The sequence below is a fragment of the Oryctolagus cuniculus genome, chromosome 8 (genome assembly GCF_964237555.1).
Source record: "Oryctolagus cuniculus chromosome 8, mOryCun1.1, whole genome shotgun sequence".
In the NCBI taxonomy this organism is placed as follows: Eukaryota; Metazoa; Chordata; class Mammalia; order Lagomorpha; family Leporidae; genus Oryctolagus; species Oryctolagus cuniculus.
The window spans coordinates 109,919,746-109,935,591 of NC_091439.1; the positions used below are offsets into that span (position 1 = coordinate 109,919,746).

A 15,846-nucleotide genomic window follows, 5' to 3' on the forward strand; every position below is an offset into this window, starting at 1 on the left:
CCCGCAAAATGCTCCACCAATCAGTCTGGAGATTCCTCAGAAACCTGAATATAACCCTACCGTTCGACCCAGCCATCCCACTCCTTGGAATTTACCCAAAGGAGTTTAAATTGATAAAGAAAAAAGCGGTCTGCACCCTAATGTTTATTGCAGCACAATTCACAATAGCCAAGACCTGGAACCAACCTAAATGCCCATCAATGGTAGACTGGATAAAGAAATTATGGGATATGTATTCTTTAGAATACTATACCGCAGTAAGAAACAACGAAATCCAGTCATTTGCAACAAAATGGAGGAATCTGGAACACATCATGCTGAGTGAAGTAAGCCAGTCCCAAAGGGACAAATACCATATGTTCTCCCTGATCGGTGACAACTGACTGAACACCAAAAAGGAAACCTCCTGAAGTGAAATCAACACTATGAGAAACGGTGACTTGATCAGCATAGCCCTGACTGCTAATGGACAACTTAATACATTATCCCTCATAGTATTTTTTTTTGTCTGTTCTTAATATGACCGGTTTAATTCTGTAATTATCACACAGTTATTCTTAAGTGTTGAAAATTAACTGAAATGTGATCCCTGTTAAACATAAAAGTGGGAATAAGAGAGGGAAGAGATGTATAATTTGGGGCATGCTCGGGCTGACTTGCCCCAATTGGTAGAGTTGGAAACATACCAGGGGATTCCAATTCAATCCCATCAAGGTGGCATGTGCCAATGCCATCTCACTATTCCAAGTGATCAATTTCAGTTCACAATTGATCATAATGAAAGGACTAAGAGTCAAATGGAGCACATAAACAAGTCTAGTATCTGCTAACACTAACCGATAGAATAAATAAAGGGGAGAGTGATCCAACATGGGAAGTGAGATACTCAGCAGACTCATAGAATGGCGGATGTCCTAAATAGCACTCTGGCCTCAGAATCAGCCCTAAAGGCACTCGGATCTGGCTGAAAAGCCCATGAGAGTATTTCAGGCATGGAAAGCCAAGAAACTCTGGCAAAAAGATCTCTGCGAGTGAGATCCCAGTGGAAAGAACAGGTCTTCAAAGAGGGAGGTGCCTTTCTCTGAAGGGAGGAGAGAACCTCCACTTTGACTATGACCTTGTCTAAACAAGATAAGAGTCAGAGAACTCAAGGGGCTTCCATAGCCTTGGAAACTCATGACTGGTGCATAGGGAGATTACTGATGCCATAAACAGGAGTGTCAATTTGTAAAGTCAACAACAGGAGTCACTGTGCACTTACTCCTCATGTAGGATCTCTGTCCTTAATGTGCTGTACACTGAGGCTTAATGCTATAACGAGTACTCAAACAGTATATTTCACTTTGTGCTTCTATGGGGATGCAAACGATTGAAATCTTTACTTAATGTACACTAAACTGATCTTCTGTAAAAAAAAAAAAAAAAAAAAAAAAAGAAATTATCAATTCCCAACTTGACTCTCACTGGGATTAAACATGACAATAGGTCTGATCTGATTTCATCATCATTTAAAAAAAAATCATCTATTATTTTTCACTTTATGTTTCTGTGTGGGAACAAACTGTTGAAATCCTTACTTAAGGTATACTAAGCTGATCTTCTGTATATTAAGATAATCGAAAATGAATCTTGATGTGAATGGAAGGGGAGAGGGAGTGGGAAGGGGGAGGGTTGTGGGTGGGAGGGACGGTATGGGGGGGAAAGCCATTGTAACCCATGAGTCGTACTTTGGAAATTTATATTCATTTAATAAAAGATAAAAAAAAAAAAAAAAGAATGACATGAAAAAAAAAATGCTCCACCAATCAGTTCGAGGGAGACAGAATCTGTAAAACCTCAGAGGCCTGGCTATTGAGGTCCTGAAGACGGAGGGGCAGCCAGCGGCCGCACAGAAATACAAAATAATGACAAGAGCAGACAACAGTCCCACGTGAGCAGAACGCAGGCTCCCGGCTCCTGCGGGCAACTGTGCCCCGGCTCGCTCACGGGCACTGACTCGTTCACCAGCCAGGCTCGGCTGGCCAGCACCATGCGAGGCACTTGGCTCCTGTCCTGTGCCCACTTCCCCGTCACTCAGCTCCTCCCCAGAACCTAGCCCCGTGCCTGGCACAAGGCAGGCCCTCACCAAGGATTAAACAGCCAGCCACCCCCCACAACACTGAGCAAACACCTGCCAGTCCAGCACGCAGGGCCCCATCCGTGCCAGCTCGGCTCACATCAAAGTCCACAACCACACTCTCTCCCCAGCACAATCCCTTCTCTTAAGTTAATAAAATTCATCTAAGCCTCCACCGCCTCGCCCTGGGGTGTAGCTTTGTTTCCAGGGCCTGCGCAGCCAGGAACGTGCACAAAACGCTAAGAGATTTAGGCAAGAAAAGAATTCCTCGCAGTCTTTCGGGGTAACCGGGAGCTCCTACACAGGTAGGCACCCTGGAAGCCCGGTGGCGTCACGGCCACAGAGGTCAGGCTGACGCTGTCCAGCGACCGCGCGGGAGGGGACTGTGGAGCGAGAACCCCGGGGTGAGGGTGGGGTGGGGGTAGGGGTGCGGCACCTTTCAAGGCGTAGATGTTGAAGGGGATGGTCTGCACGGTCTTCCCGCGCACGGTGGCCTCACACACGTAGGGCCCCATGGTGAAGGTGCCATTGAAGCCGTGCCGGCTGTCGTAGGAGGCGGGCACCAGGCCCTGGCTGTTGCGCAGGGTGACAGGGGTCTCGGGGTCAGTGGTGCGACACGGGATGATGGCCGAGTCGTCGTCCTCCACGATGACCAGGTAGTCGGTCATCCCCAGGGGCACGAAGGCGACGTCCGGGTCTGGGGTTAGAGAGGAAGAAGAATCTTCCAGGCACGGATTCCAGCTCCACCCCTCCTTCCAGAAAATCACCCCGCCCAGCTACCCTCAGCACAGGTGCACCCCACTGACGCTGCCACCGCCACGCCCAGAGCTCACGTCCTTTTTTAAATAAAGATTTATTTATTTGAAAGGCAGAGAGAGACGGACAGAGAAGGAAGGAGAATTTTCCACCCACTGGTTTGCTCCCCAAATGGCTGCAATGGCCAAAGCCAGGAGCCTGGAGCTTCATCTGGGTCTCCTACATGGATGCAGGGGCCCAAACACCCTCCTTCTCTCTCTCTCACTCTCTCACTTTGCCTTTTGAATAAATAAAAAGAAATCTTTACAGAAATAAACTAATAAGCCAAATCTGAGAGAGAGAGATAGCAACAGGACCACAGGGAGCTCGGCCCGCGGCCCCACCCACTCACCTGGCACGTAGATGTACACGTGGCTGCCTTCCACGTCGCTGTCCTCCGTCTGCGTGTGGTTGTAGTAGCAGGTGTACAAGCCCGTGTGGGCCGCGGTGGCACTGCCCACCTCCAGCACGGCCACAAAATAGCCAGTGTTGTTCTCCTCGCTCCTGACGTCCACCCTGGGGCCCTCGTCCTCGGACACGGGGTACTGCCAGCTCACTTCACTCTCCCCGGAGCAGCGCAGGGTGAAAGAGGAGTTCAGCGGCACCACCCTCTCGCTGTCGCCGGGGGAGATGGAGGGTAGCGGGAGCTGGCAGCGCGTGAGGCTCGGCCCTGCAGGAGGAAGCCCCCGGTGAACGGGCCGTGCAGACACCACCATCTCGGTGAACGGGCTCTGAGCCTCCCCGGGGTGGACGTGTGAGAGCAGGGTGCCCCCGAGTGCACCCGGGCCACCCAGCACCCTGCAGAGGGGCTGCGGAGCTGGCGGAGTGGGTGCAGAGCCTCTGGTCTGGCTCATATCCACCACATCCCCATAGATAGGACCTAAAACGGCGAGCAGGTAAGCTAGCGCCTCAACTGGAAAAGGACGGGTGATGCAGGCACAAGTGGATAAAAGCCAGGCCCGTCCGACAGATGTCCCAACCAATGGCCAAACGACGACCTCCAGCGAGAGCCCAGGGGAGTCCCACAGCCAGGCACAGAGCCGCCACTCGAGTCCTGGGCACCAGGACAGGCACCTCCGAGACGGCCAGGCAACGGGAGAGCAGGTGTGACTTCCTGGGCACACACTTTCTGCTCTGGGTTCCTGGGAACGCCCTTTGTGGGCCCTGACCCACCCCTCCTGGAAGCCCATGTGCTGGGGTGGATGGGGGCTCTCCTCGCTGACCACCTCCCGTGCCGGATCCTGACCCTCCTGAAGCTGCCGCTAGGGGGACACCCAGGCCAAGGGAGCTGGGGTTTGTGGTCCCTGCAGCTCCGGGCGCTCCGGACACAAGCACCACACCCACAGGACATGGCTCCCCGGGGGCGAGGGGCCCAGAGGGGGCTGGGGCGCATACCTGCCAGGAGCCAGCCGAGGACCAGGACCAGGAAGGCCGGAGGGGAGGGTCCCATCGCGCCGCACAGCTGCAAAGCCAAAGGGAGACCACATTAGCAACGACGTCCCGCCCAAGACGGCCCAGCTGAGACAGGAAGAGGCGTTCAAAGAAGCCCCAGGTGGCGCGGGACCCAGGCTGCAGCGCCAGGAGCCTGCACGTGGCTTTCCCGCCCTTGAGTCCCGCTTTGTTGTCTTGGAACTGATCCAAGAAATGAGGAGAAACAGGGCCTTTTAGATCATGAAGTTCAGAATGGGCAAACCAGAGAGCTTGGGGCATGGACCTGGGCTTGCCAGCCCGCGCTGTCGCCCCTGTAGTCGCCTGCTCCCTGTTTCCAGAGGCCACAGGCGCTACAGCCCAAGGGGTGAGGGGCTGCACTTACCCACCGGGGACCCAGGCCCTCCCAGCACGCCCCCAGGGATCCCCACCACTCTCGTATGGGTGCCGGTTTGAGCCCCGGCTGCTCCCCTTCCCATCCAGCCCCCTGCAAACGTGCATGGGAAAGCAGCAGAAGACGTCCCAAGGGCTTGGGCCCCTGCACTGGATGGAGCTCCCGGCTCAGACTTGGCTGTTGTGAACCAAACTCCCACTAGCAGTCCCTCCAGGACACAGGCACAGTGCGGCTCCGTTCTCCCAGGGCCCCTCCGAGAGCCTGCTGCATTCACAGCCAGGCTGAACGAGTCAGGGACAGCCCAGGGCCCAGCCGTGTGGAAGGAGAGCCACAGAGAAACGGGAGTAGACAGAGAGCAAGCCGGGGGGCGATATGTGCCCAGAGCCTGGGGCTGGGGAACGCCGCAGATGTGGCGAACCCCAAGGAGCCTGAAGAACCCCGAGTTTCCCGACAAAATCTGGGGAAAGGAGGAGCAGGAGGGACTGACACTGCACAACCACGACCCACGCGGGGCATTAGAAAGGAAGGAACGGCAGGGAGAGGCGGAAATCTGACGGGAGCCTCTCTGCAGCCGCTCTCGGAGAGGCTCCTCCCGTGTTCCCACACCCCGGCGCGGACCAAGTGCTCTGGCTGAGGTCGCCGCCCAGGGGCTGCTACTGGCTCAGGGGAGTCGGGTGCCCAACCCTCACCCACAGAAGGTCATGCTGAGGGCCCAAAGTCGCCACACAGGCTCGACCTTGGGCACCGCCGTCCCCAAGGTGCACCCCGGCCATGCCATGGGATTCGATTTGCCTCTCCCCGGAGCTCGCCAAGCAAGATGCGAGGACACGACTTCTCAGGAATCTGGCTTCAGAAGGGGAGGGCAGAATTCGGCCTGGGACGGGGTCTGGCCCCAGGTGGGCTACAGAGACCCACGCGTAGACCTAAGTGTGGGTTCTGGCATCCGATGGGCACTTCCGCTGGATGGCGACCCAGTTACAGAAATCTTGATTTCTCCCGCGTTGACTTCTACGGGGGAAATGGAGGGGCTGCGGGGGGAGAGACACTGGCCAGTGGGGGCGGATGGCCGGAGAGAAAAACTTGAGAGGAAGACAGCCCATTATTCCTCGAGCCTAAGTTGTCATGGGTGCTGGTAGGAGCACCAGGACGCCGCTGATCCTAAGAAGTGGCAGTGGGCGGGGTCTGGGGCCACAGGCAAGCCACCTCTTGGGTAAGGGCTCAGCTCTGCTTCCAGTCCAGCCTCCTGCTAATGCAGACGCTGAGAGGCAGCGGCGCTGGCTCAGGTCCGTGGGTCCCTGCCGCCCAGCCATGTGGGAGAGCCCTGAAAGGCGTTCCGCGATCCTGGCTTTAGCCTGGCCCCAGCTCTGGCTGTGGCCGGCATTTGTTTGGGGACTAAACCAGCGGATGGAAAAAAAGTGAAGACAACAAATAGCCTTTTTCAATGGCAGCTGAGGCTCACAGAGGGTTAGCAAAGGACAGAGCAAAGTCCCACCGCTGGGGGCACAGCCAGGTTCCCGAAACACCTGGTCTCCCAGGCAGGGCTGTGTTTCAGCCCTGTCCTGACCCTCCCCACTATCTACAGACAAGCATGGTGGGATTTGGGGGGGCCCTGTTCCACTCTTCCTCCCCGCCAACCCCGATGAGCTGGGCTGAGGGTTCCTGGGGGTCGCAGCATGCGCCAGGGGCAGGACCACCTGAGCTGGAGGTGCTGTGTGTGTGTGTGTGTATGCGCGCGCATGCGTGTGCCTGCCACTGCTAATCCACTTAGTGTGCCTCAAAGCAAGCCCAGGGGCCTCTGAGTGCCTGGCTTCTGCCCCCTTCCTGGTTCCCTTGCCAGGCAGGCGGCTCGTGAGACTCCCCCAGCTTCAGAGGGGGCACAAGGGATGGGTCTCAGGCCGCACCAAACCTCCCCATGCATGTCCAGAGCCCGTGGGGCTGCCCCCATGAGCACCACGCCCTGGCACAAGCAGCGGTCAAGGACCACAGAGCCTCCACGGGACCGCGTGGGTCTCAGGTCCTGGCTCCCCTCGCTCCCAGGCCAGCACTCCCCTACAACTCCTGGCAACAACACTGACTCGTGCGTGACCGCCCAGGCCTTGCCTCCCCCGATGAGTGGCCCTCTGGGGGTCGACCCTAGGAGCGGAGGCTCACCCTGGGGACCCTGCCAGAGGTGGAGGCACAGCAATGGGCCACCACAGGGGACAGCAGCAGTAGCAGCAGGGAGCCGCGGGGGGGGGGGGCTGATGCACGCCTGCTACATCCCAGCTGTCTCACCCACAGCACAGACTTCCGTCTCCATCCCCTCCCACCACGCTCTAGCAAGAGAGCCCAGCAAGGCAGATTGGCCCAGGCGCACTCCTGGTCCTTCTCCTCTCTGGGGAGATGCCACGCATCTCACGCGGGAGTGGCTTCTGTCTCTTCCTCTACAAACCAGGACCGGGGGCAGGAGTGAGGCTGCGTGCACACCCACATCCAGGTCAGTTCTCTGCTTCCCGCCCATGCGCACCCTGGGGGGCAGCAGGTGCCGGCTGCTGTCACCTTTGTGGGAGACCCAGAGTGAGTGCCAGGCGCCTGGCTCTGAAGGGCAGTGAACCAGCAGGTGGACTCTCTCTCTGCCTTACAAATACAACGGAAATAAGTTTTTAAAAACATGCTTCCATCGAGGCTCGCCGGCTGGCACTGCAGGGACTGGTGTGCAGCTCGCCGGAGCACTCCGGGTTTTTTGTTTTGTTTTGTTTGTTTGTTTGTTGCCTTTCTTCCTGCAGAATCCTGCGATGCCTCGGACGCAGCAAGCTGCTCAGCGGCTCCCTGGGCTTCTCCTTGCTAAGAAAGCGGGAGCTGCCCTGCCTCTCTGGCTCTGACGTCCGACTCCCCACGGCCACTCCCACAGCCCTGGGAGCTGCCGCCTGTGCCGTGGCCACCACCGCCTTCTCCTGGATCATCTCAAACAGAAATAAGCACCCAGGGACAAGCGGCTCGGCTGGACAGGACAAGGGCAAGCAAAGCCGGACCCGTTCTCTAGCTCTGCACGGCGCCTCCTGCGGCACAGCCCGGGACACCGACGGTCACCCCGCCCCGGCCTGATTAAAGACCACGGGAGGCGCTCTCAGGGCCCCAAAGCCACCGAGGGCTTCAAGCCTCAGATGCCCGAGGTCCAGCTAATTCCAGCTCTGCTAAGTTAATTCTAACTGTGGAAATTACACGGCCTGTTTTTCCCTCTGCGACCAATGTTCTCCGGGATCTCACAGCTTCAGCCCAGGCGGCCGAAGGAGCGCATGGGTGGCAGCGGGCTGGTGTCCCGGCGGGGGAGGGGCACGCAGGAGCCCTGCGCCCCACCAGGGCCTGCTGCTGTTTTGCCTTCCCTGCGCGCGGCGGCACATTCCAGCGACGGGTGTGGGCTGGGACAGTCCTGGCTCAAACCTTTTCTGCCCCAGTTACGGAGCCAGGGAAGGCAATGACAACGCTTGCGTTGGACTGTCCCCAAACTGCTGTGGCTGCAGAGGACACATTCAGGAGCAGCAGCTAGTGGCGCACTGGTCGCCAAGGTGCCAACACCAGGTCTCCTTACGCGCAAACAGGAACAGGCACCCACCCGCCTTCCTCACAGGTGTGCTAGGATAACAAGGTACGGCAGGCGAACGCCGCTCTGCACATCAAAGCAAAGGATGGATAACTGCCTTCACAACCAAATAAAAAAAAATACACAAAAATCCACAGAACACACGCTGTCTGTGCACTGATTCTTGCAGCTTTAAGGAAAAAGGAACGGAAACAGCGTCTGAGCGTTGCTCCCGGGTGGACCCGCGCCCTCCCGAGACGCCAGGGCCACGGCAGCTCCCGAGGGCGGCCAGCAGGTGGCAATGTTGCTCCGAGGATGAGCGCCCCCCGGTTCGCCGCCACCACCAGTTCCGAGCTGTACACCCATCTCGTTTCCAACCCTTTCTGGGGTGGCACTTCTAAGTGTCGCTGGTGGCCACGGTGGAAAGCCCGCGGAGGGGGCGCAGGGATAGGAAAACCGCCACCGAAAGCGCCCGGAGCTCCCCGAGCACCCCTACCCCCGGCACCCGCGAGCATCGCGTACGGGCCAGGCCGCCGGGCGTCTGCGGTCCTCGCCAAAGCGCACGCACCGGCAGCCCTCGGACCGCGCCCGGCGGTGGCGGCCGCCCCTCCCCCGGGACCCGCCACGCTGAGCCACGACGACGCCCCCCGCCTCCAGCCCACGCCAGGGACCCCGGCAGGGGGCGCGGCAGCCCCGCGGATCTTACCCGGTTCCTTCCTCGCTCGCCCGCCGCCCCGCACTCGGGGCTCCCGCGCCCCGACAGCGCCGCCCGAAAGCCCTGGCGCGCGGTTCTGGGCCGGCACCGCCGTCGGGCCCCGCTACGCCCGCTCGCCCAGCCGCCCACGCCAACAACGCCGCCGCCGTTCCCCCTGCGTCTCCGGCGCCCAGAGGTCGGGGAGGGACCCCCGGGCGATGCGTGGCGCGGCCGCTCGCCCCTGCGCGCCGCGCCCCCGGCCTCAAAGCCTCCGCGCCCCGGGCGAGACGCTGGGCGTTTGCATTGTTTTCGACGGAGACCTGCGAGGCCCGGGCGGGGTGGAGGCGCCCAGGGGGCCGGGCCGCGGTTTAGGGTTACAGGCGCACGCCAGCGCCTCCTACGGGCCCGACCGCCGCGCGGCCCGCGCCGCGGTGCGGGGAGGCCGCGGGCTTTCCAGAACCCACGCTTGCTTGCCTGGGGCCCGCGCGGCCCGACGCTCGGAGGCGGCGGGGAGCGGCGCCCCCAGTGCCAGGTCCCCCCTGTCCTCTCCTGTCTCCCGCCCTCCGAGCCACCCCGGCTCGCGTCTCAGAGTAAAACAAAAGGACTTGGTACCAAGCCCTCTCCGCGAGACGGGCACCGCGGGTCCGGCCCTGCGCCCCGCGCGGTCCCCGAGGGCTGAGACGGGGCCGGGACTCTGGGGCCGCCGAGCGCCGCATCTTCGGGGCCCCGAGCGGGCGTGCCGCGCCCTCCCCAGCAGCACCGCTCCTCCCCCGGCCACTCGGACGCCGGGCGCAGCCGCCCGAGGGCCAGAGGTCCCGCCCGCTGGGGTCCGCTGGAAGGCTCCGGCCACAGCGTCCGGAGGACGCGTCCCAGCGCGGCGCACCGCCCACGGCCCGTCGCCAGGAGGCACCGAGCGGGCGGGCCGCGGCGCCAGACGCGTTTGCGGCTCCGGGGCCCTGTCCGACGCCCCTCCCCCGCATCCCTCCCCAGCTCACGGCCAGGAGCCCGGCCTCCGCTGAAAGCCATTGCCGGCCCCGGGACCGGGGCGAGCGCGCAGCCGTCCCCGCTGGCTCCCGCGGGCGAGGTCCTACTGTGTTGGGGGTCGAAGCAGAGCGCGAGGCAGGGGCTGGCCGGGGCCCTCCTAAGGGCCCTCCAAGCTGGGAAGGGGCGCGTGAAAGCCCGCGGCCGCCCCGCCTCGCGCTGAGTTCAGGGCTGTGCGCGGCCGAAGGCTACCGGACCCCGTCGGCCCTGCACGCCGCCTCCCGCTGCAGAGGCCGCCGAGCAGCGATCCAGAGCGACAGCGGCGAGGCGAGCGGGTCCAAAACATTGAGCAATCCCGCCGCGGAGCCAAAGAGCCATTTCCCACCCCGCCCAAGCCCCGGGCTTCTGCAGGCAGCTCGGCCCGGACCCGGCGGCCCTCACCCCGGAGCTGGAGCGAGCGTCACCTTGTTCGGGGGGCGCTTTGCGCGCCAAGCCTGAGGTCCTGGGCAGGGGCTGCGGGCGCAAGGCGCGGGCCAGGGTTCCAGCTGCGGCAGAGACGGGCAGGGGACGGCCACCGCGCTTCCCTGCAGGCGGCTGGCAGCTCCGCGCACCTGGCCAGGCGGCCCGGGCTCCTTCTCGCTCCGAACTGGCCGACACCCTGTCCACACAGAACCGCTGATCCCAGCTGTTTCAGGGCCAAGCGGACGCCGCCCGCTCCCTTGGCACTGCCAGGAGTTAATCTCACGTGCAAAACAAAAACAAAAAGCCCGCGATTTCCATGGGGACAGACGGCGGCGAGAGGAGGGGTGCGCGTGGACTGCTCCGAAGCGAGCCGGGAGGCTGGGACACGGCCGCTGAGAACCAAGCGGCTCGAGGCGAGTGCAGGGACAAGCGCCACGCATCCCCAAGCCGAGAAGGGCACGGCCCCGGCCACCGCGGCGGCAGCAAGGCGAGGGGCCGGGAGGCAGGGGGCCAGGGCGGCTCACCTCCCCCTCTCCTGCCTTCTTACCTCGCACCGACCGCCTCCGTCCCGAGGCCACCGACGTTCCTCCTTTAAGTTCTTAGAGCCTGTTCGCCGTTCCAGTCTGCGGCCGGGACGGCGCAGCGGCCCAGCCCCAGGCTTTTGCAGGAGCCACCCCGCCAAGGCGGCAGACGAGCCCAGACCGGTGGGGGTGGGGAGGGACCACCGCGCACGGCGAAGGCCCCTCGGAGCGTCGTTCCAAAGTCCTTAAGTCCCAGCTGCTGGAACGCGAGGTGATGACGACTTCTTCACTCCAGGCCAAATGTGTTTGTCATTACGCCAGACTGCTCGCCTGCGGCGCCCCCGCACCAGGGCGCACAGCCCGAGCGCTCCGCGGGGCCGGCGCCCGCTCTCCGTCGCCGCTCACGGGCCGCACAAACCGTTCGGGAGCTCCGCGCACCCTCGCCCCAGCCTGGGCGCTTCTGCTTGCCCCGCAGCCGCCGCCACCTGGCTGGGTCTGGCCCCGGCCCGCAGCGGGCGCAGCGCCGTCCAGCAATCACTTGCGCTCGGCTGGCGCCATGTGCACCGGGGGTCTGCTCCCGAGGTGCGGCCGCCTCCCGCCGAGCCCCGCGCGCCTCCCGCGCCCGGCTGCCCCGCGGCGCTCCACACCGCCGGCCGCTGCGCCGTCCCGCCAAACCGCGGGCCAGGAATGAAAACACTCATTAAAAACCTGTCGCCTTCCAAGACCCACTGCCAAGAGGAGCGCTCACACCCCTGCGTCCACCCCCAGCGCGGTATCCACGAACACCGCCCCCGCCCCGAAAAGAAACCTCAAAAATGTAAGCCTAAACAATTTGACTGGGAGGCCATAGGGTTGCCAGAAAAACACCGCTTTCAAAAATAAGTCTGGAAAAATGTGTGCGCTTTCTTTTTTTTTTTTTTTTAAATCAGCAGACTCAGTAACTCGGGTTCTCCCTCCCCTCCCCCTCCGCCGCTCTCCCCCCCCCCTCCCCGGGAGGTTTATTCGGAATTCACCCCCCTCGGGACGCACCGACTGCGACCCAGCGCTCCGACGCTGGAAGCTACTTCGCGTCCTCCACCCCAGCGTGCGATCAGGGACTTCCCTGTGGAACAAAAATCCCTTTTCTCTCCCTTACCTTCTCCTCCGATGTCACTCCACAATGAAAATCCTACACATGGGGTAAAAAGTGAGTCCACGGCCTGCGCTCTGCGCCCGCTGTCGCCGCCTCTGTTTCTGCGCCGCTCGCTCCCAGCGTAATGAGCTCAGAAACCGCGTTTTGTAATTGATTCAATGTTATAGTCCATCCTTCTAAAACTAATCATTTGCTCTAAGTAAATAGCTGTCAGGAAATGAAGCCCCCCCCCTTGGCCTCTTCAAAATAAAAGTTTCCCCGGAGCTCCCTGCGCTCTGAGTCTCTGCATCTCCGCGCGGCGCCCTCGCCTTTTGCTCTTACGCAATCAGGGGGTCCAGTCCCAACCCCCGATTTCGACAACAACTGGGGAGGGGAGGGGGCGGGGAAGCGGGCCAGATGGGGTGGGGGTGGCGTCAGGGGGGAGGTGTCGCCGTTCTGCCGGGAAAGAGGGTTCGTGAGCCTGCAGAGAGCCCCAGCATCACCAGAGCCACTTTGCCTCGCAACCCGGGGTCTGTTTTCTGGCGCTGCAAATAGTTTTGTATTCTCTTTGAAAAGAACAACAGGAACACATAAAACTCCGAGTCCGCGCCCAGAGAGAATATAAATCTGGAGTGAGAGATGTCCCTTTCGTACTAGGCTCCTGGCCCAGCTCGAAACGGGACCCTCGGGAGCGGTCTCCGAGTGGCCGTGCCGTTTTGGGCTGGAGGTCTTTGACGGAAAGTGCGGAGGAGCTGCTAATCCCTTAATGGGATTAGGCAAACTGCCGAGTCGGATGGGAGGATGATGGGTTTTTCAAAGGCTGGGTGGAGTCTGAAGTGGGGTCCAGAGAATGGAGGGTCTGTGTCGTCCGCCGGGGACGGTCTTCCGCAGGGCGACCTTTGCGCCCTCGCAGCCACGTATCTCGTTGCGCCTTTGTTTTGGGGTTATCTGGGCGAGGCCAGGGGCCCGGGGGCTTCGGCCCGGACGTCGGGGCGGTGGTCTAGGCAAGCCCGCGCGCCGCGTGCGTCCGACTCTGCCCGTGCCCCCGGAGTGGCCAGCGGGGCTCCTAAGCCAGCGCCGCCCGACGCGAGGCCCGGGACGGCGCCGGGAAGGGACGATCCTGCGCGCGAGGGAAAGGGGGCGCTGGCGCTCCAGCAACCGGAGCCGGGCGGAGCGGGGCTGCGGAGCCGCGGTGGGGGAGGGGAGCGCGTTCCCTCCCCGGCTCGCCCTCCTCCCCAGCTCTCTCGCCGCGGGCGGGCGGGGGGCGCCAGCCTTTATCCTCCCTGGCGCGCGCGCGCGCGCGCGCGCACTCAAAACGGCTCGGGCGGGCGAGCAGCTCCCCGCACGTCGAGCAGCCCACACCTCAGTGCCCGGGAGGGGCTCGTCGGCAGCGGACAGGCGGGGTTCGCCGAGCGGGGCTTCCAGGGGCGCAGGGTGGCAGGCCGGGGCCTCCGCGCGCCCGCCTCTCGCGCGTCCTCAGCCCGGGTGACTGCACGGCTCGCTCGCTATTACTTCCACATGTTCCTTCAGGAAGCCGTGGCAGGCAGATATATGAACAGCCCGTTGTTCGGAATGCGCACAGGATACCGTAATGCTTGTAGAAAACGAACGGCCGCTAGCTACCCGCCCACCCCCCAGAAAAAGCAACCGGGGGCCTCAGACCCCGGCCTCGCTGGGACGCCCCTCAGGGGCTCGGCGGCAGACGGCGACCTCGCGGGTCGCTCCGGAGCCGCTCGCGGGGACCCCCGAGGGGCGTCCCGGGGCCGCAGCTCCTCGGGAGCCGACAGCGGCGAGAGGGATGCGCCGACGAGCCTTGGCTACCCTCTGGTAGCGATTACCTGCCTAATTTGAACGCTGCCTTTGTTGCGATCATTAACAAACGGCTGCTAAAGGTTTCCATGTGTGACATTCTCCCAGGTTGAAAGGCCCGGGGCGCTGACGGCGCGGCTAGCACCCCGGTGGGGGGCGGCGCAGGGTGGCAAATGGTCGGGGGGCGGCGGAGCCAGATTTCGCCCGCTGCGGACGGACGGAGCAGAGGCCGAAGGGGCTGGCCATCTGCCGCCCCCTGGAAAGCAAAATAAACCCGGTGGCCGGGCGCCGCGGCGGGCGGGAGGTCCCCGCAGCCAGGCGGCGGGGGTGGGGGGTGGAGGGGCGAGGCCAGCGCGCCCCGCCCACGCTCGCAGCCCGGTCCGCACCGCGCCATCCGCCCTGCCCCGGCTCCGGCGCGGCCGGGGTCGCCCTACGCTCCTTCCACGTGGCTCCCTCGACGCCCAGGGCCCTGGGTGGTCTCCGGGCTGCAGCCGGCGGGAAGTGTGGCCTGGCCGGGGCGGGCTGCGGGGTCTTGTCTCCCTGACCAGGGCTGTGGCCGAGGCGAGCCACGGGGGACAGGGCGGGGGTTCACGCCTGCGCCCACCCGTGCGGGGATCGCGACTTTCGACCTCCTGGGCGCTTTTCTGGAGCGTCCATGGAAGAGTTAAGAATGAGGCTGCCCGCGCCAAAGCAGAGCAGGGGCCTGCGTGGGGCCGCGGGCGTTGGCCTTGGCCTGGCGTGTCCGGGCGGGCTGGACGCAAGGTTAACGCGAGGCCCCGTGGAGGAGCCCGGCCTGCAGTGCGGGCCCCGCCAACCTCTTGCAGCGGACCGCCTTGGGCCTTGTAAACAAAAAAACAACTCCGGCCCGGCCCGGCCCCGCCCTGCGCTGCCCGCGGGTCTCTAGCCCTCGGCGCCCAGGACCGCGGGGAGCGCCCGCGGGCCGGGCCTGGGCCTCGGGGGCGTGGCCCGCGGAGGGGGCCTGGGCATCTGCTCCCCACCCCCACCCCGATCCCGTCTTTTCTCCTGGAATTCGCGATGTCCCGTTGCTCTCTGAGACTTCTGAAGCCAGGCCGTTAGTGGGGAAAACCGCATTGAAGCAAACCTGTGAAGTTGTCTTTCCCCACCCCCAGGGACGCCGGCGCGGGGGGATGGGGGGCGGGGCGGGATGGGGGAGGTCTCGGCTCCGGATTTGAAAAGCAAGGGCCGTTTGGTGGTTCGCGGGAGAGCGCGGCGCTGACCGCCCCACTCCCACCCCTGGCCCTCCCGGCTGCAGCTTCCGGAGCCCCCAGCCCCTATGCTCGGGCCCGCCCCCGCAGAGGGGTCCATGGGTTCGGGGTTCACAGGGCCCCGAGGCTTGGCCCGCAAGTGGGGCGTGGGCGACCTGGAGGGCGTTCACCCCGTCTCGGGCGCGCGCGTCGCTCACCTCCAGTTGCCGCGGTAGCCAGGCCCGAGGGTGCAGCGTCTGCCTTGGGCTCCTTGGGGGCCCTCCTTCCAGGGGCGGCTGTGTCAGGGGTCCTCACGCCGCCGCAGGCTGCCCTGGGTGCAAGGCCCCGAGCTTGCGCGGTGGTCCAGCGCGGCTGGGGCGGGCTGCGAGCCCCTCGGAGCGGGCTCTTGGGGACCCCAGCTTCCTGGATTTAGAGATGCGATGGTCCCCCTTCCTCCCAGCGCCTTCTTAGGCCTGGGGTTTGTGTTGCTTTTAATTTGAAAGCCGGCGTGCGGGAGGCGGGGGCAGGGCGATGGGGAGGTCTGCAGTTTATTAGGGGCCTCAGCCGTCCCGTTCTGCAGCACGCAGCTGTGGCTGGGGAGGGAGGAGGGCTGGCTCCGGTGAGGTCAGCCTGCCTCTGGAGAGGGGGCCTTGTGCTCTCGGAGCCCCGCGGTGGAGGGAAAGGAAGAACTGGGCGGAGGGGCGCTGCCGCGCGCAGTCAGGTGGGCCCGGGCCCACTCCACGGAGGTCCTCAGAGAACATCGCAAGCCAG

The 15,846-nt window shown here is 63.2% G+C and overlaps 1 protein-coding gene across 4 annotated transcripts in view; it reads right to left on the minus strand.

Moving 5' to 3' along the window:
• Positions 1-15,409, minus strand: part of PDGFRA (platelet derived growth factor receptor alpha) — a 39,568-nt gene extending 24,159 nt beyond the window's left edge. The window contains exons 1-4 of one of the 4 annotated variants that reach the window (XM_070048112.1): positions 15,294-15,409; positions 4,307-4,373; positions 3,264-3,581; positions 2,553-2,813 (exon numbers count right to left, since the gene is read on the minus strand). In XM_070048112.1, coding sequence (XP_069904213.1) covers positions 2,553-2,813; positions 3,264-3,581; positions 4,307-4,361 — 634 coding nt within the window. In that variant the 5' untranslated portion in view covers positions 4,362-4,373; positions 15,294-15,409. Of the gene's footprint in view, positions 1-2,552; positions 2,814-3,263; positions 3,582-4,306; positions 4,374-8,998; positions 9,309-10,976; positions 11,099-12,085; positions 12,379-15,293 lie in introns of those variants that run through there. The other 3 variants (XM_070048110.1, XM_070048111.1, XM_070048113.1) reach the window with 3 other exon arrangements.
• Between the last annotated feature and the right edge of the window lie 437 nt (positions 15,410-15,846).